This window comes from Odocoileus virginianus, chromosome 11 (genome assembly GCF_023699985.2).
Source record: "Odocoileus virginianus isolate 20LAN1187 ecotype Illinois chromosome 11, Ovbor_1.2, whole genome shotgun sequence".
NCBI lineage: Eukaryota > Metazoa > Chordata > Mammalia > Artiodactyla > Cervidae > Odocoileus > Odocoileus virginianus.
The window spans coordinates 1,108,324-1,133,020 of NC_069684.1; the positions used below are offsets into that span (position 1 = coordinate 1,108,324).

Sequence of the window (24,697 nt, forward strand, 5' to 3'; positions counted from 1 at the left end):
CTGGGCAGGGCCCGGGGCTCCACCCGCCTGGCCCTGCCTGGGGCTGCTGGCCAGGGGCCTGGAGGCTCCCTGGGGGCGGTGTCCTGCCCCCAGCACGGGGCTCAGCCCCGGGCTGCCTGGGCGCCCCGCCTGGCACAGGTGGGCTTTGGCTGCGGCTGCCCCGTTAAGGCCCCCATGACCCTGGCTCTGCACCTCCCCAGAGGCTGCTGCTAGAGGGAGGTGTGACCCTGAGTGCGGTCTGCTCCTCGGCCGCACCCGCCACCCCCACCCCTAGAGGAGAGTCCCACCCCCTGCAGCCCCCAGGGCCTTTGCCACGGGCTGGGGCGAAACCCAGGAAGTCCTGGCCAAAGCAGTGCCCTCCTCATGCCAGGGAACACGGCAGATGATGTTAGCGTCACAGCCAGGAGGTGACGCACTGGGGCATCGGTACATGAGCATCCCAAGGACGCCCCTCAGGAGTGCAACAGCCAGGCCTGTGCGGAGCAGCGGGCGGCCTGCGGAGCCTGTTCAGACATTCAGACCCACGCGTCTCCACTCAGACTCCTGGCTCAGGCCCCCCTGGTGCAGGTGGGGGGTCCCAAGCCTCGTCCAGGCCCTCGCCCCCGGCCCCTCTGAGCCTGGGCTCGGCCGGCTGGACCCCGCCTCACCTCAGGCAGCCGGTGGCATTGAAGAAGACCTCAGGGTCCACGGGTTCCCGGGGCAGGTTGCTGTTGCCGTCACACCAGCCCGAGAAGGGGACGATGACGCGGTCAGCCAGCACGGGCAGCGCCTCAGCGATCAGCTCCTCCTTCAGCTCGTCGGTGGAGGACAGGTTCCAGAGCAGCCCTGGGGGACCGCGGGCTCAGCAGGACCAGGGCCCAGGGCCGCCCCGCTGGACCCCGCCCCACTGGACCCCGCCTCTGCTGAACCCAGCCCGCTGGACCCCGCCCCCGCTGGACCCCGCCTCTGCTGAACCCAGCCCGCTGGACCCCGCCCCCGCTGGACCCCGGCCCCGAGACTGCCGTGAGGCTTGCCAGCCCCTGACACCACGTTCCAGCCAGACAACAGGGTTTCAGGGGCGGAGCGCTGGGGGTTCTCTGTGCGGGTCAATGTGACACACACAGCTGACCCAAAGCTCCGACCCCTCGGGGTCTTCTCCTGGTCTCCATCTCCAAACACAGATCCCGCCTGGACACACTGCCCTCTCTCCTCAAACACCTCAGACCGCAAGGGCGGTCGATGGACGGACAGAGGGACCCAGTACCCAGGGCACCAGCTGGGCACGACTAGCCTGGCCAGCACTGGCCTGTGGGGCTCCAGGGGTGTCCGCCTGAGGCTGCCCCCTGCTCCCCCCTGCCCCCGCGGCCGGGCCCCCACCGGTCAGCTGCTTCTGGATCTCTGCGCTCCCGGTCCTCCTCAGGAGGCTGACCGCCTCGCGGATGCCGTTCTGCCGCCGCGTCTCCAGCTTGTTGGTGGTGCTGCGGAACACGAGGTTGCGCAGAGCCCCGGCCGCGGCCTGCTGCACGTTTTGGTTGGGGCTGCGGAGCAGGTCCACCAGCTTGCAGATGCCGCCCAGCTGGTACACCTGCGGGAAAGCACGCCAGGCGGGGCTCAGGCCGGGCTGGAGACCCGCCGCCCGGAGCCGCGCCACTCTGAGCCAATCGCCCAGCGCCGCCCAGACGGACGGGCAGCCTGGGGAGACGCAGGGGCCTGAGGCAGCGCTGGACAGCGCGCCCTGCTGCCTCACCGGGAGCCCTCAGCCCGTTCCCAAGGCCCGTGCCCCTCCCGGGCGCCTGCGGTGAGGACCGCATGGGGCTCGCTTCAGAGTCCTGAGCCCGGGGGGACCCCCGTGGGGACACCTCCCACTGTGGCAGGGGCTGCGTGCACACGGACCCTGCCCGCACTAGGAGTCTGCCTACTTCACAGGGCCACGAGGAGGCCTTCCTGCCGGCCAAGCTCAGGGGCACAGACAAACTGCTCTCAACCACGGGAGAGACAGAGAGAGAGAGAGAGAGAGAGAATCAGAGGGTAGGGCTGAAGCTGAAGGGGAGGAAGCCGTCCTCTCCGTAGTGAATTTGAGGAGGGGCTCCCTTTGAGCCCGTGGCTGTCACTCCAGGGTCTCTTCTACGACCACCGGCTGAGTGGGGTCCCCTGCAGACAGCCCCCCTGACCTTGGGCATGCCGGGCACACTCCCAGCCTTGGGCAGCTGGGCAGGGGGATGAGGAGCCAACAGCAAATGCCTCCCCACCCCCCCCAGCTTGGAGCAGGCTCAGGCAGCCCCCCAGCCACTGACCTGCTGCTTGGCAGCCTCGTCCTGGAAGCAGGTGTGCTGGATGTAGTAAGCCCCGATGGCCTGGCACTTCTCGTCCTGGGAGCTCAGGTACTGCACAGCTTTGGGGATGGTCAGCCCGCTGCACTCAATGTCCTCACTGCAGATCCTGTGGGCATGGGTGGGCCAGAGGGTTTCAGGGGCTCAGGGTCCCTGTGCTCGCCCCAGAGCTGGAAGGGGCTGGCCCCGCTCCCATGGTGGATAGCTCCCCCAGAGCAGCGGATGGCTCACCCTGCAGCGAGCATTTGCAGGGATGAGACCCTGGTCACCGGTCATGTCCAAGCGGACAAGTCACCTCTGTGCTGAGAAGAAGCTCTGCCCTACTCCTGAGGGGAAGCGCCCACCCCCCCCTGCCATCTCTCATGTGTGTGCCTGGTGCTGGGAAAACAGAGGAGAATGCTGGGAGCCTGTGCATCTGTCTGCACCCCTCCATCACCCCTCCTCCCGCCCTCCACCCATCCATCCCCCATCTTCCTCTCCTGCATCCCTCCATCAACCATCATCCATCACCCATCTTCCCTCAATCTACTGTCCATCTTCCCTCCATCCATCCATCAGGCATCCATCCACTGTCCATGTTCCCTCAATCTATTGTCCATCCTCCATTCATCCCTCCATCCATCCATTATCCATCATCCATCATCAATCTTCCCTCCATCAACTGTCCATCTTCCCTCCACCCATCCATCCCCCCATCTTCCTCTCCTGCATCAGTCATCCATCTTCCTGCAATCTGCTGTCCATGTTCCATCCATCCCTCCATCCATCATCCATCCATCTATCATTCATTTTCCCTCTATCCCTTCATCCATTCATCTAGCCATCCACCCCTGCGTCCCTCTCTTCCTCCTCCCTCCATTTCCAAGTCAAGCTGATTTTTCTAACACAAACATTCTCACACCTGCTCCTCCTCCCATCCTCACGGCCACTGCCTTCCTTCTGACCACAGTTACTCTCACTGGGACGACAGCAAGACCCACCCCCAGTGGCTGTCTTCTCCGAGCACTCAGGCCCACCCGAAGTGTAACACCCGTTCCCAGATGAGCGGTTGACACCCTGTTTGCTGAGCTGTCCCCATCAGCAGCTTCTCCATACTGTAAGTTCAAGTTCAGACTCGAACTGAGACTGATACCCAAGGGCATACGTTAGGTCGAACTATACAAAATGGCCAATAACCCACATTTTTGTAGCCACAGAACTAGAACCATCCTGTTCTAACCCAACAGTCTGGTTCTGCCACGACTCACACACTCCCAGCCTGAACTCGTGTCTGCTCCAGCAAGACTGAACTCCACGCTGCACCCTGATCGGGCCTGGGTGCCTCTGTCCCTTCCCCTCACTGCAGACCCACGGCTGGGAGCCCCCCTGGGAAAAGGAGGCCTCCTTCCAGGACCTGCTCCAGCTCCCACAGTGCTGACGGCAGGCCGCGTTCCCGGCCTCTGGTTCCCACAGACAGCTGGGCAGCCTCTTCCTGGCCCCAGGCCTCTCCCCTAGAAATCCTCCCAGCATTTCTAGAACAGCCCATGCCTCGTGAGTCCCAGCCTCATGCCCGTCCACTGCAGGTGCCCGACTCCGTTTCTGGAAAGACCGCCTCCAGAGAGGAGCTCCTGGACCTCCATCAGTGGTACCCGCCTAACATTGGGAGAACACCGCCCAACATCTGCAGGGCAGACCTCACCTCCACAAGGCCTGCCACTCATGTCCGATCCTGTCCTCTTGGGGCCTCCAGTTTGGGGAAATGAGGCGGGGCCAGATGAGGCCCTGGTCCGTCTCCAAGGGAGACATTCTCTCAGTCCTTCTCCAAAGACTCCTAAGTACCCATGTGGCCTCCAGGCAGCCATCAGAGGGCCAGCTCCATAACGCCCAGGACAGCGGTGAGCAGAGGAGGGCGTGGCGGCAGCGTGGCCTTGGGCGAGCTACCTGGCACCTCTGAGCCCGTCTCTCCCCAGGTCCTAGCCTGGAAGGGCTCTGGGGGTCAGACACGAAGACTGCAGTGCCCCCAGGCCCCGCGGAAGGCAGTTAACCCCACAGCTGCAGGCAGCCCCGGCTGTTCAGTCCATGCCGTCTCCCTGCTCTGCCCATCCACGCTCAGCAGATGTCAAGGAAATGCGTACAGGACTCTGGTGGGGACCGAGTGCAGCTCTGAGGTTCATGGGGCCCAAGGGCGACCCTCGAGACCCAGGGGCCGTAACCAAGCTGGCCTGTGCCCAAGGCTCTCTACGGGCCCCGGCGGCTGTCCCCAAGCTGGCCTGTGCCCAAGGCTCTCTAAGGGCACCGGCGGCCATCCCCAAGGCTCTCTACGGGCCTCAGTGGCCGTCCCCAGGGCTCTCCACGGGCACTGCCCCCTGTGCTGGATCCTACTGGCTTCTGTCCTCTGCCCTGTAAGACGGACCCCACCTCTTTCTCGTCATCGACCCTGGGGCACATTCCTTTGCTCTTTCAGAAGGTGGGGAGAGCATTAACCCCCAAGCCCAGGGAGTCTCAAGCCCCGACAGAGTCTGCACTGCCTGCAGGCTGGTGAGGCATGCTGCAGGCCCAACAGGGTCCCTGAGTCGGAGGTCTAGGCAGCCTGCCGAGGAGCTTTCCTCAAAAGCTTCCTGGCGACGCCGAGGCTGGTGGTCAGAGGCACACACTTTGAGAATCACTGGCCCAGCCAGCCCCTCACTTCCCTACTCCCCCGTTCATCACCCGAGACCCCTTAAAATCAACCCACACACTTGATGCCTCTGTTCGGGGTCCGGATTCTGCCTCCCCCTGCAGGCTGAGCAGCCCGGGCCAGCAGTCGGTCCCCCGCGGCCCTGCCCGCCCCTCGCCGTGGGTACTCACTTGGAGCTGGCCCTGGAGTGGCTGAAGGACAGGTCCTTGGTGCAGGAGGTGGGCGGGACGCACACGGGGTCCTGCTTGGAGGTGCAGGAGGGCGGGCGCCCCGGGCACTTCTTGGCTGCCTTCTGGCCGCTGCACGTGCTGTAGAAGCTGTAGCGGTTCTGGGTGGTCTTGTGGCCCTTGCTGCCCAGCGTGCCCTTGCGTAGGGTGCCCCGGGGGTCGCAGTAGAGGTCGGGCTCGCTGCGGCTGGCCTTGATCTTCTGCATGAAGCAGATGTCGCTGCCGGCGCCCGGCGCGGTGCAGCTGCCCCGCGGGTACTGCCGGCCCCAGCTCTCCATCTGGCTGTAGGAGCTGAAGCGCCTGCTGTCACCCTCCCGCTGGAGGGTCCCATTGTAGATCTGGGGGAGAAGGGGAGGGAGGCTCAGCCGGGGTCCCCACCCGGGGTCCAGCCCCCCGCCACCCCCGTGGTGACGCTCAGAGGGTCCTGGGACGTCTGGTGAGGGGGGAACCTTGACCAGCCTCTCATAGACAGCTTCGCAAACTGCAGGTTGTGACACCTTATGGATTAGGAAATCAATTTAGCAGACTGTGACCATCATTTTTTTTTTAATGGGATCAAATAATATATATTGGAATTAGAAAATATGAGTGCAGGACATGTAGAAAGGGCTGGGCTGTGTGTCAAGCGTATGGCTTACTGTGGCTTGTAGCCAGAAAAGGTTAGACAGCCGCTGACGGTCCCAGTGGGCCGGGTCCAGAGGGGAGCTGGTGGCTCAAGGAGGTGAGGGGCTTTCCCACGGAGGGAAGTGCAACCGTGGGGCTTGAACCCGAGTCCCCGGCCGCAGCCCTGCCCTGTGTCCTGTGCAGACGTCCCCAGCTCCCGAGATCGCCTGTGCTCCGCGGGGGACTGCTCCCACCCTGAAAGGACTCTCCCATTGTCGTTTCTCTGCTAAACTCCTCATCTTGCCCCCCGCCGACCAGGGCGGAAGGCATTCTGGGGAACCCCTCCAAGGCCAAAACAGGGTATCCTGCTCCTGGGCCCCCAGCGCCCCTGAGGCAGGCCCGGGCTGCAGCGGGCACAGGGTGGCCAGGGCTGTGCCATCAGAAGGGCATCAAGGGAGCGGCGGGCAAGGCTCAACCGAACCGCAAACTTGGAGGACAGCGAGTTGCCCCCAGGGCTCCGTGTGAGCCCAGTGGGGAGTCGGGCGCCCTGGGAAGAGCCTGCAGAGCCGGGGGCTCGAAGAGCGAGGCCCTCACAGAGCCGAGCAGCCAACCGCCGGCCTGCCGGCTCTGACTCGCCGGCAGTGGGACCAGAGGACACACGCGAACCGGAGAAAATGCATGCACCAGGGGCCAACTCGCCCTCGGCTTTGCTGGGGTGAGCTGGGGCCCAGAGCCTGCCTGCCCCACCCTGTGAGTGAATATGAGTGTGTGTGTGTGCGTGTACGCGTGCACACACGCGCCCACGCAGAAGGGTGTGGTCGGGCAGCCGGCTGAGCCCCCTCCACCCCAGCTCCAGCCACTAGTCCTCGGCCAGGCCCCCCTCGCACCGCACGGAGAGCCTTTGGGGCAGGAAGCCACTGTGGTCAAGCTCCGGTCAGCGGTGACGCCAGCTCAGAAGCCCCCGTCACCCTGGCAACGGTGCTCGGGTGCGCTCACCCAGACAGGCGCAGCGCTCGCCCCTAGACTGGGTCATACCAGCCAAGCCCAAAGGTGTGTGGGGCAGGCAAGGCGCAAAGGGACCAGAAGGGACGGCGGTCAGTGGGGCGGGCTGCCGTCTGTGTGTCTGCAGTTGGCACACGCGCGGCGCACCGGAGACTCGCGGAGCGCACCGGAGACACGTGGAGCGCACCGGAGACTCGCGGACGGTGAGAGACAGGAAGCCGGCCCCCACGCTGCAGGCCAGAGGCCACACCCCCTCCTCAGGGGAGGAAGCCGAAGGCAGCACCTTGGAGCAAAGGCTGAGCCTTAACTGGAAATGCAGCCCAGAGCTGCCTGTCCTCAGAGACCACACTCCCGGTCCTTGTTCCGACGGTCCCCGGGTCCAAGCCCGGCATCTGTCCCTGGGTCCAAGCCCAGCACAAGCAGATGCCGGCATCCTAGCTGGAGCCTGTGACCTTTGCCCCTTTCTTCTACCTGCACCAAAGGACAGGGGCGCGCCTGCTCAGCGCGCGGGGCGGCAGGGAGAGCTCGACGCGAGGAGGCTTGGGGGGCACGGCACAGGGTGAGGCTCACGCTGCAGGCTGCCCTGGCGCTCAGACCGGGACCACGGGCTACCTGGGCAAAGGAGGGGCTGAGCCCTCACCCAGGGTGGCCCAGGAGGGGCAGGGCTGCTCTCACGCCGCGGTCTCAGAGCACGGGTTCCAAGAAGGCAGAGGAGGCTGGTCCGCCCACACGGGCAGCTTTCTGATGGAACGCACCGTGTTTCTTCCAGCGGGCAGGACAATTCTTCATTGTCCATGATGCCCTGAGCACTGCGGGATAAGTGCTGCACCGGTCCCCAGGCCCTAATTGCCAGGAGCACCTCACAGCCACTGTGGCCAGGGAGAACGCCCCGCAGGCTTCCCAGTGCTGCCTCGCGGGTCCTGAGCAGCCGCCCACCAGACCTCCGCCCACCAGACCACCGAGCAGGCAGCTCAGTGCTGGCCAGGCCAAGCCGCCCAGCTAACCCCACGCACAGACATTGGTCTGCTGGCAGTGCCCTCGGCTTTGCCTACAAAGGACAGTTGAGATGTACACACGCACACACACACACACACACACAAACACATATGCTCACATGCACACACGCTCACACATGCACAAACGTGCACACGCATGCACACACATGCTCACACACACGCTCATACATGCACATATGCTCATATGCTCACACATGCACACATGCTCACACGCACACACTCACACATGCACACACATGCTCACGCACACACATGCGCACACACCTACATGCTCACAGATGGACACACGTGCTCACACACATGCATGCACACACATGCTCAATGCACACACACTCACACACACACACACAAACACATATGCTCACATGCACACATGCTCACACATGCACAAACATGTGCACACGCATGCACACACATGCTCACATACACGCTCATACATGCACATATGCTCATGTGCTCACACACGCACACATGCTCACATGCACACACACATGCACACACATGCTCACACACACATGCGCACACACCTACATGCTCACAGACGGACACACATGCTCGCACATGTGCACACACCTACACGCTCACACACATGCACGCACACACATGCTCAATGCACACACACTCACACACACACACATACACACATGCTCACACACACACGCTCACACACGCACGCACCCTGTGGTCTAGCTATCTCAAGCTTCCTTGGGAAAGGCCAGCCTCAGGTGTATCGGAACACGCCAGAGGCTAGAACCCTGGGAGAGCCTGGGAGCAGAGCTGACCAGAGAGTCGCCTGTGGACACCTGGGGGGCTCCAGACAGACACGTTTCTGTACCCGGAACCACCCAGCGAGCCTCGCCAGGCCAGGCCCTGCTCTGCTCCCACTTCAGCTACTGACTGAGGGCTTGTAACCCATTTTATCTCCCTCTCCCTTCCTTTGTGGAGAAGTGGGGAACTCGGCCCACCTCTGAGTTCTCCCCAACCCTTCTCCTCGACGTAAGCTCTCTTCCCACCGCCCCTGAGGTCGGGAAGTCCTTAGAGGCGAGGAGTCCAGTCCTGTAGGCAGCTAGTCCCCAGTAAGTAAAGCAACCTGGACCGGGGCCTCAAGCCCCTGAGCGCAGGCACCCCCCCACCTCCTCGGGGTGCACAGGGCAGGCCAGGGTGAGAAGCAGGTCTGTGTCCTGCCTGTTAGCCCATCCTGAGACCAAGCCTCGCCGGGCAGGTGGGGCTGGGCAAACCGGCTTCAGGTGGACACACCCGGCCCCTCCCGCCCAGACGCGCCCAGCAGAGCGTCACCGCAGAGGGCCTCTGTGAGAGCCAGCACAGGGCCATCTCGTGCGGTCCTCACCCTCCTGGCCTGGTGAGGGGCTCCTGAAGAACCCAGGCTGGAGACGCCTCGGGGACAGACCTCTCCTGCCATCTCACTGCACCTGCTCAGCACCCAGCCAGGGCCCCGCCCAGGGGAGCAGACAGACCATAGCCCACCATCCTCCAGGACAGCGGTCAGGACGGCACCACGGCCAGTCCAGGCGGCAGGGGGCCTTCCCACGTGACGCGCTGGCCCAGGGGTCTGGAGAGCACAGAGCTCCTCCCAGCAAGGGCTCCCCGGGGAACTCGGGGCCCAGGGCGTGGGGAGCTTCCCAGGGATGGGGTGACTGCTTACTCGGCAATTTGTGTCAGTGTGGGAACCACCAGCCTGAGTCACCAAAGGTGGGACCTGGGTGGGGGCGTGCCAGTCCCTGCCCCCTCCGGCATGCCACTCCCTCCCTGGCTGGGAGCAGGGGCCCGCCCTGGGCTGGCCTCCCTTCCTTCCTGGGCATGGGGCTTGGTGCGGAGCGTGAAGGACAGACAGAGCAGGCCCTGGGCTCGGAGGCCCTGCCGTCTGGGCTGGAGGCAGCTGTGGTGGGTGCCCTGCCCTGCGGTCCCCCAGGCCGGGAGGAGCTGTCCCAGGAGTCCATCACCCGCACCCAGAGACAGCAGTGCCCGCTTGGGGGCCCTGGTTTGTGAACTGGATGCTGCTGGTGGGTGACTAGCTCACAGGCTGCAGGGGGCACCACGGAGATCTGAAATCGCTGATGCCAGCTGCCAGGCATCTTCCAGCCCCTGATTTGTTTAATGTGGATAAACTGATATTTTGATGTCCATTCTGGGAGCAGAGATCTCACCAGAGAGCTGGCTGACAATGGCTAGCGTCCCCTGTAACCCGGGATGGTGGGGTCAGGGTTCACAGAGACCAGTCAGTGGTGAGAACCATCGTGGTGACTCAGAGAGATCTTCTGAAGTATCGGGACCGTGAAGCCCAAGCAGAAGAGCCTGCGGGGCTGCCTCAAGGCGCTGCTCTTTCCAAAGAGAGAAGTCGGGGCCCTGAAAAGTCTGCTGTCCTGGGCTCTGGGCCCACGTCTGCTCTCAGAACGGCAGGCATCAGGCCAACACGGCTCTGCTATTCCCGGTGATGGGGCAGGGGGCGAGGCCAGTACACTTGGTCACCCTGCACCTTGAGAGCTGGCCTCCCCGACATGTGATGTCCGAAGAAACAACAGTGCGAGCTCCAGCTCCAGCACCCAGCTCAGGTACTCAGCTGAAGCACCCAGCTCCAACACCAAGCTCAGGTACTCAGCTGAAGCACCCAGCTCCAGCACCCAGCTCAGGTACTGAGTTCCAGCATCCAGCTCCAACACTCAGCTCGGGTACTCAGCTCCAGCACCCAGTTCCAACACTCAGTTTGGTTACTCAGCTCCAGCACCCAGCTCCAACACCCAACTCAGGTATTCAGCTCCAACACCCAACTCAGGTACTCAGCTCAAGCACCCAGATCCAACATCCAACTCAGGTACTCAGCTCCAGAACCCAGTTCCAACACTCAGCTTGGTTACTCAGCTCCAGCACCCAGCTCCAACACCCAACTCAGGTATTCAGCTCCAACACCCAACTCAGGTACTCAGCTCAAGCACCCAGATCCAACATCCAACTCAGGTACTCAGCTCCAGAACCCAGTTCCAACACTCAGCTTGGTTACTCAGCTCCAGCACCCAGCTCCAACACCCAACTCAGGTATTCAGCTCCAACACCCAACTCAGGTACTCAGCTCAAGCACCCAGATCCAACATCCAACTCAGGTACTCAGCTCCAGAACCCAGTTCCAACACTCAGCTTGGTTACTCAGCTCCAGCACCCAGCTCCAACACCCAACTCAGGTATTCAGCTCCAACACCCAACTCAGGTACTCAGCTCAAGCACCCAGATCCAACATCCAACTCAGGTACTCAGCTCCAGAACCCAGCTCAGGTATTCAACTCCAGCACCCAGTTCCAACACCCAACTCAGGTACTCAGCTCCAGCACCCAGCTCTGCCTTCACATCCTGCTTCCTGCTCCATCCCTGAACTGTGGGAGAGGCTGGGTCTTCTGAAACTCTTGCCCTGCACGCCTGAGACGCAGGCTTTCCTCAGCTCCTGACCCCTAGGATAGGTCTGGGGAGCTGGGATTTCGGGTTTCACATGTGGACATCTCCGCTTCACGTTAAGAAGGACCCCCTGGCAGTGGACTGCCTTTCAGAGGCAGCTCTCAACAGACCCAAGAGGCAAAGGACCCCTGAGCGTCAGCCACCATTCTCATGGGCTCAGGCGAGTCCGAGGCACGGTCCTTGCACCCTCCTGGAGCCCCGAGCTCTTCTGAACCCAGAGGTAGCTCCTTGGTTCCAGTGATGGTTCATCCTGGGGACCCTTCTAAGGCCCCCACGTAAAATAACCCCTGGAACCTCAGATGAAGGGTGGACTCCTGAGAGACTGTACCTGAGGGCGAGGGAGACTCCCGGGCCAGGCACCCCACCTTGTGCCAGGGACCTGGGGGATCGCTGGGCCCTGACTCGCCCCTGAGCACTGAGCCAGGAGGTGCTTCCAATCATTAGACAAAGGCAAGACTCCGCGAGGTCGCAACGTCCTCGGGGCATATTCTTCCTTGGAAACTCCTTGGTGAAGCACTCCTGCTGGGGAGACAGCCAGGAATTTCATGGGAAGGTTGTCTGGGAGCTCCAGGGTTTGGTGACCGACCCCTGCTTTGGAAGGTGTAGCTGTCACATGTGCACACACACTGCTACATGCACGCCTGCCTGTGTGGGACACACACCACTTCACTGAGGTCTTCACACGTCACGTCACTTCACAAAGACAGTCCATGGGGAAGGTCTTTGGACATGCCTTGAGCCTATCCTGTGATCACTGTTGTAGCAGGCCTGGTGCTTCAGTTTGCAAAGATCCCCCCAGTTATCCCCCTGGACATGTCGCAAGGAGATCAAACCAGTCAATCTTAAAGGATGTCAACCCTGAATATTCATTAGAAGGACCAACGCTGAAGCTGAAGCTCCAATACTTTGGCCACCTGATGGAAGAACTGACTCATTGGAAAAGACCCCAATGCTGGGAAAGACTGAAGGCAGGAGAAGAGATGACAGGGGATGAGATGGTTGGATGACATCACTGACTTGATGGACATGAGTTTGAGCAAACTCTGGGAGACAGTGAAGGACAGGGAGGCCTGGCGTGCTGCAGCCCACGGGGTCACAAAGAGTCGGACATGACTGAGCGACTGAACAACTCCTCCTCTTGCTGGAGCCTCACAATCCCCTCTTCCCACCCGGCCGATGACATGTCAGGACAGATGGCAGAGCTCTCTCCCATAGCATCTCTCTCTCTCTCCTCTCTTTCTTTTGGCTGCACCGTGTGGCATGTGGGATCTTAGCTCTTGGACAAGGGATTGAACCCACAGCCCCTGGAGTGGAAGCCCAGAGTCTTAACCACTGGGCCGCCAGGGAAGGCCCTGAGAGCATTTCATAACTCACAGGACTTGAGGGCGGGCCAAGGCCACGCAGCTAAGATGGGGCTGACTTTGAAACAGGACTCAGACCTCCAATCTCTCCCGGTGTTCGCCCTCCAGCCACCCGGCCGCCAGAGCCTGGTGACACGCGTGCTGTCCAGCGGCCCAGAGCCTGGTGACACGCGTGCTGTCCAGCGGCCCGGAGCCTGGTGACATGCGTGCCGTCCAGCAGCCCGGAGCCTCTGCAGCATGCGTGGCCCCCGCCCCAGCACCTCTGGGACGCGTCGGCCCGGCGCCTGGGAAACCGCCTCCCTGGGCCCCCGACCCCGGCAGCACCTGCCCCCGTCATTGGCTGACAGTGGGAGACATTCAAGAAGAGTGCGGGTGCCTGGCTGGGTGACCCACGACTCGGCTCCACGCCCACAGGGCCGGGCGGAGGCCCTCTGTCCTGGGGACGCCTGTGGGCGAGGCGGCCTCGTGACTGGGACACGGCTGCCTGGCGAGGTCATGAGAGGAGGGCAAGCCGGAGGGAGCGCTCACCCCGCACCGAGCTGGGTGCAGAATCAGGTCAAGGCCGAGCTCCCGGAACCAGCCAAGCTTCGCTGTGCTTCCCGGGGCCCTAGAAGCCCGGCCACCTCGCTCCCTGCCCTGGGGGCGCTCAGAGGGAGGAGAAGGGCCTGCCTCCGGACCCCCAGCTCCTTCCCGGCCTCCTGCACGGCACCCCGCCCTTCACCCCCACTCTGTGGGCCTCCTGGAACTTTTTTCCACCTTGATTCCCACGAGGAGACGGCCCAGGCTGCTGCCCGGATGTGTCTTTAACATTTGCCGACCTCCCTTTTCTGAGCAGGAAAAAAAAGCCGTCTCTGTATGGACTTAAATAGGGATACTGCTTTTGTTTTTCTTTCTTGAGTTACTGATACAAAGTTTCCTTTCAAAGTGAATACACTTCCTAAATTTTAAAGTCAGTCTATTAAAATTAAGGAATAATTGTCGGTGTGATGATTTTGTGGAAACAGTGACAGTGGAGATCAGATGCCCAGGTTCCCAGCAGGGACAGCGTGACAGGACGGCTGGACAAGGGGCCCCGAGGTCAGTGCCCCAGGGCCGGGTCTCCCTGAGCGGCTGTGCAGCCTTGGGCCGTCCCCTCATGCCTCTGAGCCTGCGTTTCCCCAACCAGAGTTTCCCCAACCAGACTTCCCCAACCAAGTCCTGCAGGCTTCTGCCTTTGGGCGTCTATGATTCAGCCCGACTGCAGTGTTCTGGACGCGCCCTTCTCCCCGGCTCAGAGCTTGGGAACGAACCCACCAGCCTGCCCTCATCCCCTTCCCGGCTACACCCTGTGCAGCCCCCAAGCTGCCTCCCTCCACAGCTGTCTCTGCCTCCCATCGCCTGCCCCAATTTGGGTTCTCAACTGAGTTTGCTCTCCCCAGGCAGGAAGGCCTCGGTAGAGACCTGCGGGGGCCCTGGGCTAGGAGGCTGGGCCCCACCCTACCGGCGAGGGGTGGGGGCCTCATCCACCTGCTTGGGAACGGCTGCTCGCTGCTCTTGTCCCACTGAGCCCGGTGACAAAAGGAAGCCGCAAGGGAAGGCAGACAGCAGACTCCCTGCGGTGTTTTGGCCCCCCTCTTCTGCCCTCACCGCCCCTGACCCCTGCTGTCTACTCTGGAGCTGAGCAGGAGAGGCAGGAGATGAGATCCGGGCGCCTGCCCTCCCCTCCACACCCCCACAGCGCAGAGTGGGCTCTGGACCCGGTTCTGCCTAGCAGACCTGTAAGGCGTCTGCTGGATGAGGCCCTGCACCGCGCTGCAGCCTGACCTCCCCGCTAATGAATCAGAACCCCAAGGCCCGGTTCGCTCCGACCCCACAAGGATGCCAGGACCGGAAATGGAGACAGGATGGGGAGAGCAAACTGCTGCACTGTTTAAGAGGCTCCCAGGCCTGGCTTCCTCGCGCTGCACCCACCCAGTGTGATGGCAGGGGCCCAGCTGGCCTCCACCTGTCTGCTCACCCGGAGCCCCGGGGCCCCATCCCCAAGCCTCCGGGACACCGGGGGACCAGGGTTGGGCCTGACCTGGTCCCGCCCGCCCGCCCGCCACTGACGCCCAGGAGACGAGGCAGGAGGTTAAGTCACTCTGCCGCCCGCCACAGCACCTCATCCCACCCTCTCACACTGTTAGTGTTTTTAACTGGCGAGTTAAGGCTTTAAAGACTTGTCGGCTGAAACTAGTTCCTGTCGGGACTTAAAAAAAAAGGCAAAACCAAAACACACTAATTTTCTTCTGGCGCAAAATAAAGAAGCTTATGATCGGCCCTGAGTCTTCAAATCTTCCCTCCAAAGTTTCAGAGGCTCTGAGGTGACTCATGAGAAGGAAAGCGAGCCAGACGGTGGCTCACGGGGGGCAGCCTTTCTAGGAAGACGCTGACCGGAAGTGGCAGGTGGATTAAAGCCAAGAAGACATAAATGCAGGCAGGCTCTGTCCTCTCCCGGAGGAGGAGGCGCCCCTTCCCGAGCCCCGTGGGGAAGGACTACTGCAGACTGTCCCGGGAGGGCGAAGTCTGACCTCCCCCGCCTCTGCACTGAGCCCCCTGCGGGCACACGTCTTCCCGAACACGCCCCCTGCCCCCCAGGGGCCCACCAGCTGGGACCCAGACAGGTGACATCCTTCCTTCTCCAGGCCCGGCCTCTGGCCCTGCCCTACTGGGAGTGATGGCTGTGCCCAGGCGCCCGGTGCCAGCCCCAGGCCTGGACAACCCCCTGCCCTTCCTGTCTGCCAAGGGCAGCCCTCCAAGCTCAGTTACGCACTCAGAGCTGCCCTGGGACTCTGCCTGCATGGCTCCGCGGCTGCATCCTCTCCCTTCCAAGCCCCTGGGTGCCAGCTTCTCTCCCCCAAGTGAGGACACCTGATGCAGGACCTCAGAGCCAAGGAGATCCTGCTGGTGAACCCGGGGGGCCAGCCACAGTCAGACAGGGGCTGCTCCTGCAGGGAGGGGAGCAGGGGGCAGCCCCCGGCCCCACTCCCTCGTCTCCTCTCTCGGGCACATTCTGTCCCTCGGCAGCAGGATCATTGCCTCTTCTTGCCCGGCGAGAGCCCGGGGCCCTTGGGACTGGGTGGGGGTGCGTCACTGCTGGCAGAGGACCCGGGCTGGCAAGCACCTAGACCACTCCCTCTGGGGGCAGGAGCCGTGCCCGCCTGGACGGGGCTTGCTTCTCTGCTGGGACTTTCCAAACCGATCAGAGAACCCAGAGAAGGGAGCAGGGCAGGAGGCAGGCCTGGGCTTTCAAGGCGGCGGTTTCTAGGGGCCTCCCCTCCTCTGTAGGGAGCTCGAGGGCCTGCCTCCTCCCTGCAAAGTGAAGGGCACAAAGCCCAAGCAGCTCTGCGGCTGCTGCAAGGCTCAATCAGCCACCGTTTCCCCGGTGCCTGGCCCAGATGAAAGCAGAAGCCAGTGTACCCCAGGCCTGGGGGTGGTCCCACCCCACCCGGAGACCACCGTGAGGTCCTGGCAGCTGCTCACAGACCGCTCTCCAGCCACACAGAACCTGAAAAGTCAGGGCCAAAGGAGCCCTCCACTAGGATCTCGTCCAACAGCCTTCCTCCAAGGATGAGAAAGGTCTCGAGAGGAGATAAGCCCCAGGTCCCTCTGCTCGTAGCAGCCGAGCTGAGAGCAGAATCGAGGCCTCCTGCTTGACTGGTACGTCCTGTCCACAGCCCCGCCTGCCCTCGAAACAGGAATTCTCACCCACTGCCGAGACAGGCAAGCTGAAGCTAAGAACGGTCCTTCCATGCCACCTGCCTCTGGGAGGAGTCTGTCTGCTGGCAAAGATAGCCTGTTCCTCTGCTTCAAGGGCAAGAGTCCCACCACGTTCTCTCTGGCAGACCCTCGCCCTGGGCCCAGCCCCCACAGACCCCGCGCACACGCGGCTCGCAGAGCCTGGGTTCCCATCCCCCACGGAGCCTTGCACAAGCCCAGCCCTCTCATCTACAGAAGGGGGCCTCGGGGCACCTCTGGGTGTTGAGTGCCCACCCCCCTCAGGGAGGGGGTCCCAGCACATGGAGGCTGGTTCGTGGTGGGCTCATCAACCACTAACATGTCAGTAAGCACATATAGCTGAGAAGAGGCTGGGAGGAAGATTCGCGGTGAATCCTGGGTATTTTCTTTAAATAATTTTTTTTTTTCCAGCAGTGCCATGCTGCTTGTGTGATCTTAGTTTCCCGAACAGAGCCTGGGCCCTCAGCAGTGAGCGCATGGAGTCCTAACTACTGGCCTGCCCTGAAAAAGTGAAAGTCGCTAGTGGTGTCCGACTCTTTGCGACCCCATGGGCTATACAGTCCGTGGGATTCTCCAGGCCCAAATACTGGAGTGGGTAGCCATTCCCTTCTCCAGCGGATCTTCCCAACCCAGGGGTTGAACCCAGGTCTCCCGCATTGCAGGCAGATTCTTTACCAGCTGAGCTACAAGGGAAGCCCAAGAATACTGGAATGAAATAGAAAAATGGGGTTAGTGATGAGAATGAAGACAGAATCTCCCCTGGTCACTCTCCTGGGGAGTCTGGCCCTCCGCGCGCTGGTCTGGGGTAACTGAGCACGGAGAAGGGGTTCAACACGGCGTCCCCGGGGGAACCCTGGCCCAGACCACCTGGCAGCTGCTACCATATGGAATCGGCTCCCGGCAGGATGCTCTCAGCCTGTCCACAGCCAAAGCACCTCTCACCCGTGTGACGCCCAGAGGGATGGAATGCTCATGACGCACTTCTTGGTTTGTGGAAAACCTTTCAGGCTGGAGGCACAAGTGAAGGAGACTGACGCCTTAACCCAGACCTTTCCCAGGAGTCTAACCTGTCCACGGGCTGCAGCCTCATCCAGGACACGCTAGGGTGACAGCAGCTGGCTTCCAGGGACCCGGTACAAGGACCCTCAGAGGGGCAGCAGCCCCCCTTCCCTCCCCTAGGAAATTCTGTCTGGGTCCCCAGCCTAGGAGACAGGCACTTGGGGGTCTTGTTTATCTTACAGGTATAAGTAGAAACACACACTGACCTGGGGTCTCCAGATCCAGCAAATACAGGACACCCAGCTAAATCTGAAGATCAGATAAACAACAAATAACATTTTAGGATAAACAGGCCTCCAAAATTGCATTTCTTTATGCTTTACTGGGCAGCCCAGCCTGACCTCCGTTGACACTGACAGCTGAGGGGGTCGAGTCCAGGAAAGAAGCGGGGGCCGCTGCCTGCAGCTCTTGGTGGTGGGGAGGAAGGGGCGGGCGTGGGGGCGGCAGGGAGGCAGTGAGGGCATGTGAAGTCATGGGTCTCCTCTGAGTCCCCAGAATGGGCTGTAGTGCTACAACATGGAGATCGATGTCTGGAGTGAGGACAGGAACATCAGGGTGAGAGCCAGGAGGCCGGGGTCCAGTCCGCTGCCCCGTCACCAGCCATGTGACCCTGGGGCTCACTGGGCCCAGATGTCCTCAGCTGTGGAATGTCATCCTCGTTGGGCTCTGACACTCCCCAAGCCTGGTCCTGAGAACAAGACTGGGCACGCCCCACCCTTCACCTCAGCTTCCCCGCTCCCCATTCCCCAAGGTCCTGGGCTCTGGGCTCTAGCAATGCCGCCCCATAGATTCGGTCTCCGAGGGCCAGGAGGCTGGAACGACCAGAAAAGAATGGACAACTGACCAGCCAAGGGTTTTCTCTGGACCGGTTCTTTTCTCACGCCCCTGGGTGGTGTGTCAGATTCACTCTGCTTCATTCTATTGAACGTCCTCAGGGTTAATTTTCTTGACTTGTGATGTGTGTGTACGTGTGCCACATGGCTTCGGGCAGGGCCAAGAGTTTGCAACCCGTGGACTGTAGCCCGCCAGGCTCCTCTGTCCATGGGATTGTCCAGGCAAGAGCATTGAAGTGGGCTGCCATGCCCTTCTCCTGGGGATCTTCCTGACCCAGGGATCAAACCCTTGCCTCCTACGTCTCCTGCATCGGCAGGCGGGTTCTTTATCACTGGGTGCCACCTGGCAAGGCTGACTTGTGATATAAGTGGTTGTAGATTATAAGTAGTATAAGTAATATGATGATATATATATATACACATATATACATGGAGAGGGAAATGGCAACCTACTCCAGTACTCTTGCCTGGAGAATCCCTTGGACAGAGGAGCCTAGCGGGCTACAGACCATGGGGGTCTCAGAGTCGGACACAACTGAGAGACTGATACACACATATACACATCTCGTCCACGTTTTTTAAATTAGACGACTATTGCTGAAATAGAATATAAGGTAGAATCACATGGCTTTTTAAACACCTTTAGAACTTTCCTTTTTGGAATTGTCCTCAGGTACTTGGCATATTTAGATAAAATCCATGCTCGGGGGTGACCAGTGTATGTTATCTGAAGTTGATTCAATGTTTCAAGCCTGAGAAGTGAGGCTCTCAGAGGGCTGAGTGTCATTTCTGGTCAAACACAGGTCCTGACAACACAGAAATGGGGCTGGTTTTGTTAGGGGGCCCCTAAAATGGCACTAACGACCAGTATATTTTATAAAAACCTTTAGGGGTCACGAGTAATGGCAGGGCTGGTACAGTTCTGCGGCTCAGCCACCGACGCCTACTTTCGCCTTGCCGGCGTCCTCTCTGGGTTTCTCCCAGTTCCCTGCTTCTCGGGCAGCTGGAGGCTCCTCTGAGGAGGGTCCGCGTGCCTGCGCGCCCCCAGCCCCGCCCTCTGGGCCGGTTTCTGGGGAGGCGGCAGGGCTGAAGCCGCCTGGCTCGGGCGCTCCGTCCCTGGGACAGCCCCTCGGCCTGAGGCTCTCCCGGCGCCTCCGTCTCCGCTGCTCGCCCTCTGCTCCCCAGCCCGAGTCCCGACCTGCTGGGTTCCGCCGTCCTGGCTGACACGCGCTGGCTCCGGCATCAATTCTTCCACCGCCCCCCACCCCCCGCCCCTCTCGCCGCCAAATCCCCGTGTGCGCGCAGCTGTGCGCTGTTCCCAGAAGCCTCCTGAGCGGAGCGGAGCCGGGACGTGCCCCGACAGCGCCGGCCCTGAGTCATGTCTGAAGTCCCGCCAGCGGAGAAGGAGCGAGGAGGCCGGGAGGGAGGGCTTCTCACCAGGTGTCAGCAGGCAGGCACCGCGAGGGTGGGGGCGGCGGGCCAGGAGAAACGCTCAGCCCTGCCACACTCAGGCTCTCGGAACAGCCCCTCGGGAAGAGCTCCGCGTAGGCCCTGTCCAAAGGTCTGCTGAGACAACCCCTCATGGCCCACCTGAGGACGCTGCCCGGGGGATGGATCCCCCCCCCCAGGGCAGGTGAAGCACCCACGGAGGGGAGCGGCGACACCCAGGGCGGTCAGAGCTTGATCCACAGTGCCCAGGGCTCGAGCCCGGGTGCCCAGGTTCCGATTGGGCAACGCACCGCGGTGAAGACACACACACAGCTCAGTCAGCAGCTTACTCATCCTCACTGCTGGTCCCGTCCAGGGACCTGCCCTCCTCTCTCCTCACCCTTTGCACGGCATTATAAGTCATCTCCAGATTCTGCCCGGTCATCAGTCTATGTGTCAAAGCCCTTTGCTCACATCTGTGCCTGAACTACCGACCTGCTGGGCTCACTGTATTCATCAGTTATTGGCACTGGTGTTATCAACTGACATCAAGAATCTGAAAAAGGAGGGCAAATGAATGCACAGCAAACCTAGTTAAACCTGTGACATGCAAGAAAGGCAAGTCCTCCTGTCAGCTACCAGGGAAGCCCAGTCCTCCCGAATGAGCCTCAACAAGAACTCAGGGAGGAAGGAATCAAGGGGATGACAGAGAACATCTAACTCGTAGACTATCCACCTCCCTCTTGCCCAGGACCCTGACAATCAGGGTGACATCTGTGAGCAACGTGGGCTCAAAGCCAGAGCTGCCGAAACCCAAGCCCCAGCGCACAGAGCCGAGTCCCCTCGAGAAGCTGTCCCCGATGCACAGGCCTGAGGGGCCTCACGGAACTCCTGGAGCAGTACAGGCTGATGTGGACGTTAGCAAAAATAAAGTCATGGAATCTGCAGACTGGGCAGAAACCTGGGCGTCACCTAACCCAGCACCCCGATTTGGAGTGAAGACTCCTGTGCGGGCTTGTGTGGTTGAACCAGAGCATCTGGTTCAGTGCCTGGCGTGGAGTTAGGGCTAAAGAGGTATTTGCCCAGTAATGGGTGATGGGCACCACGGTGAGGCCACAGAGAAGGACGGAGACAGGGCTTGGCTGAAGGCATCAAGGATAGTCTCGTCGTGCTAATCAAAAAAAGTTTCTTAAGAACTATGCTCAGGTTTTTCAATGCATATTGTTTTGTTTAGGCCTGACAACAACCCAGAGATAGACTTTGTCAGACCCATCCTACCTGTGGGGGAACTAAGGCACGGAAGTCTCTCGGCCAAGGTCGCAAGCCCTATAGCAGTACAACTAGAATCTCAACGTGGGTCTGTCCAACTTTTAAACTCAAGCCCTGGGCACACACCCCCTTACTCCAGAGCTGGCCGCCGTGGACGCCCCCACCCCCCCAGGGGACCTCCAGAGTCCCGGTCTTGGTCATCAGCACCCACTGAGGAGGGGGGCCCCTGGGGATGTTTCTAGAAACATCTAAGTACGCCCATGACCGGACCACAAGAATCAAACTTCTTTCTGAACCATAAGTAAATCAGACATATGAGAAAATGGACTTAAAAAAAAAAAAGATGCTTTCCTTTTCTAAAATGTTCTCATTTGATACATTTAGAAATACCCACTCTGCCCGGAAGGAGTGCAGTAGCGCCACATGTGAAATAATGGCCAAGCAGACGGACTGGTCAGAGATGGGGGCTTCCCCTCGGGAACCCTGCTGCCCCCACCCCCTTCTCAGCAGCCAGGACGCTTTCTCCTGCTCAAACCGGGGACCGTGCCCGCAAGCGCCCAGGAAGCGGCTCCTTACCGGGTAGCCCCACGAGCCGTTCCCCGCCTGGAACTTGGAGTAGAAGCTGCTCCGGCTGCTGCTCCCGTAGTTGTAGTTGTCAGCCAGGCCGTCATACATGGAGCCTTGGGGGCAAGGACAGGGGTTAGGACGGTGCCGGCCCCGCGCCGCCCCCAGCCCTCGTCCCCTGGGCACCGGCACCCTCAGAGGAGACCAGGAGGACGGAGAGCAGCTCTGGGCCCGCCTCTCCCTCTCTGCCCGCTCCGGCACAGCCGCACGGCTGCGGGCTCAGCTCTCAGGGCCCCGGGCAGCCCCCTTCCAGGGCCTACCTGTGGTGGGCTGGCACCAACAGGTCAGGAGCTGGCCTGGGGGGCCTCGGGCCCCTGCCGCCCCGGTCCAGGGAAACAGGACCCCTCGGTCCACAAGGACGGCCTTCCCGCTCAGGGAAGACAGCCAGGAGGTGGACATGCTGGGCCCAGAGGCTGCAGTCAGGGCCACGGGGCAGCGTCCGAGGATGCGGCCCGCGCCCGGCGGACTCTGGTTCCTGACCCAGATGGGGTAAGGGGCCTCCTTCCTCTCCCAGGTGCCCCCACCGCCAAAGGGGGAGCAGCCACAGACCTCAAAGGTCCAGGAAGGGGTAATTACTGTTTTCCCAGAGCACGTGGGCCGCAGATGACAGGGTCCGCGGGAGGATGGCGCGTCATTACGATCATTAGGGGCAAAGTGGCTTCGGCTCGCAGAGGGCGGCCTGGACAGACGGCCCCTTCACCAGACAGCTGGGGGGGGGGGGTGGCCCTCAGGACAGCCCGGCTCTGCCCACTGCCCTAGAAGCTGATGGTGACCTGCCCAGAGCTCCACTCACGCCGCGTGTTGTGCCAAGCCGGCCTGCCTTCCTCGGCCACAGACGTGGAATCGTAATTGTCTGTGAACCCAAGCTCAAAACCTGGGACCGAGCTCTGCCCAAAGGGCTGTCCTGGGTCCGGACCCCAGGCCGCATGCCGTCTGGCGCCCCATTTCCCGGACCAGGAGCTGTGGCTTGATGGCCTGGGCATCCACAGCAAGGCCGGCCCCACGCCTCTTGGGCCCTGGGGAAGGCGGATCCCGGCAGAGGGCCCGAGCGCAGCTCCAGGGGCAGGGTCTGGCTCAGTCTGCCCCTCCCCGGGGACTGCGCCCCTCAGACCCCCATCCCTCTGGGGGTGGGCGCTGAGCACCCGGGCTGGGAGAGGAGGCAGGGCAGGCTGGCTTTGCAGTGTGTGTCCCCACCTCGGGCCACCCCCGTCTAGAGCCAGGTGGCCCCGACAGCTCACAGGAGGAGTCCTGCCCCTGACTCCTCAGGCCCCCACCACGGAGGGCTACTGGGGCCAGTGGCTGCGGCAGAGACCCCTGCCCTGCAGCTAGAGGTGTTGAAGCTGGTCCTGGCTCTGGACCTCGGTGGGGGCTCCCCAGGTCGCTCAGTGGTAAAGAACCCACTCGCCAATGCAGGCGGCACAGGAGACGCAGGTTCGATCCCCGGGTCGGGAAGATCCCCGGAGAAGGAAACGGCAGCCCACTCCAGCATTCTCGCCTGGAGAACCCCATGGACAGAGGAGCCTGGCGGGCTATGGTCCATGGGGTCGTAAAGAGTTGGGCACGACTAAAGAGACTTGGCATGCACTTGCACCGGGCCTGGCCCTCCTCTTCTGGAGAGGGAAGGGGTGGCCTCTCTGCACCCCCAGGTCCCGTGGCTGTGTGATCATAGTGACTCTCACCTCACGGCATTCAGGGAAGCCGGCCTTCTTGTCTCTAGAGACAGGCTTCAGCAAGGAAGCATTTGGGCACCAAAGGCTTCATCATCATCTGCTTGGCTGCCAGCCTCAGGGTCCCTCCAGATGTCTGCCTGTTCCAGGGTGCCCCGGGCCCAGGCCTGACTCCCGAAGGGGCTCCCCTGAGGCTCTGACTTACTCCACGCTCCCTGATGACCAGGCAGCCACACCGCCTCCCTTCTCAGGAAACCGCCCCTCTGAAAAGGTGACCTTCCTCAGGAGGAGTCTGGGGGCAATCTCGCGGGCGTGTACCCCAGGGCAGGCAGCTGACAGCCGGCGTCCTGCCCACCTCCCCTCTGTCCAGCCCACTCCTGGAGCCCTTCTGGGTGAGGCGGGGGGAACAGACCAGGGTCCCACAGGGGAGGAAGTCCTCACCCAAGGGCGGGTGTGGGCCAGTCAGCTGCTTTGGATGGAAATCTGGGCTGGCGACAGACATGGGGTTCTGGGACAGGCGTCCCCGGGAGGCTCCACGGAGGGCAGGTTCCCACAGGGCCCCCACCCTGCTCAAGAGGGAGGCGGTCAGCAGAGACGTCACTTGTCCTCTTGGTCACCAGCTGAAGCGTCTGCTCCCCAACACCTGCACCTGCCCGCCTCCCTCTTAGTTCCCTCCACGTGACAGTGGGGGAGTTCTCTGCCATGGCTCTGCAGTGCCCTATCAGCCAAGGCCAGTTCCTGTGACCCAGGGGGACTGCGGTGGTGACAGGTGTGGGTGGTAGCTCTCACTTCTGGTTGGACCAAGGTCTCCAGGCCCATCCAGGCAGCTCCTGAGGGCACCTTCCCAAGATCACCTGCCACTGGGTGTCAGACTGCCTGACTCCCACCATGAGCCACTTGGTTTGGCCTCCTTGTGAGAACGAGGCTGCCATCACACCGGCCAGCACTACTTCTCTGGCAGGAGGCACCTGCTTGTGGGCTGCGGTTTCGAGGGGAGTCCAGAGACTTCACATACTTGCAGTCACACCTTGCAGTGCGCCAGATACTCGAAGGGGTGCAGGCAGGAGGTGAGCTGTTTGTGAGCACTGTGCCCACAGCAGAAGCAAGGGCTCCCTCTCCTGACCCCGGGGGTCTGGTTGGTAAGCACCACCCTCTGAGTCAAGTGCAGCAGGAAGAACACGGGGCTTCCCCCTGAGAGTGATGGAACAGCTCTGACGGCTTCTCCACGGGCCCCTTGGCTTCTCTGGACGTCACTCTTAGGAAGCCTTCCGCGATGACCCCCACCTGGTCTCCGCACCCATGTCCCCGTCCTCTCGGTGCAGGGCGTGGTGGGGTGTGGACCCCCGCCCAGCCCTGGGGCTCAGCGTCCCTGCACCTGCAGCAGGGGGCTGGGGTTCTTCACTCCACTCGACCAGGTCCCCCCGC

At 61.7% G+C, this 24,697-nt stretch overlaps 1 protein-coding gene across 1 annotated transcript in view; it reads right to left on the minus strand.

Moving 5' to 3' along the window:
* The window catches only part of PKP1 (plakophilin 1), a 39,978-nt gene that overhangs the window by 9,260 nt on the left and 6,021 nt on the right, over nt 1-24,697 (minus strand). The window contains exons 2-6 of the mRNA XM_070473807.1: nt 21,558-21,661; nt 5,136-5,530; nt 2,274-2,418; nt 1,357-1,564; nt 648-825 (exon numbers count right to left, since the gene is read on the minus strand). Coding sequence (XP_070329908.1) covers nt 648-825; nt 1,357-1,564; nt 2,274-2,418; nt 5,136-5,530; nt 21,558-21,661 — 1,030 coding nt within the window. The remainder of the gene's footprint in view (nt 1-647; nt 826-1,356; nt 1,565-2,273; nt 2,419-5,135; nt 5,531-21,557; nt 21,662-24,697) is intronic.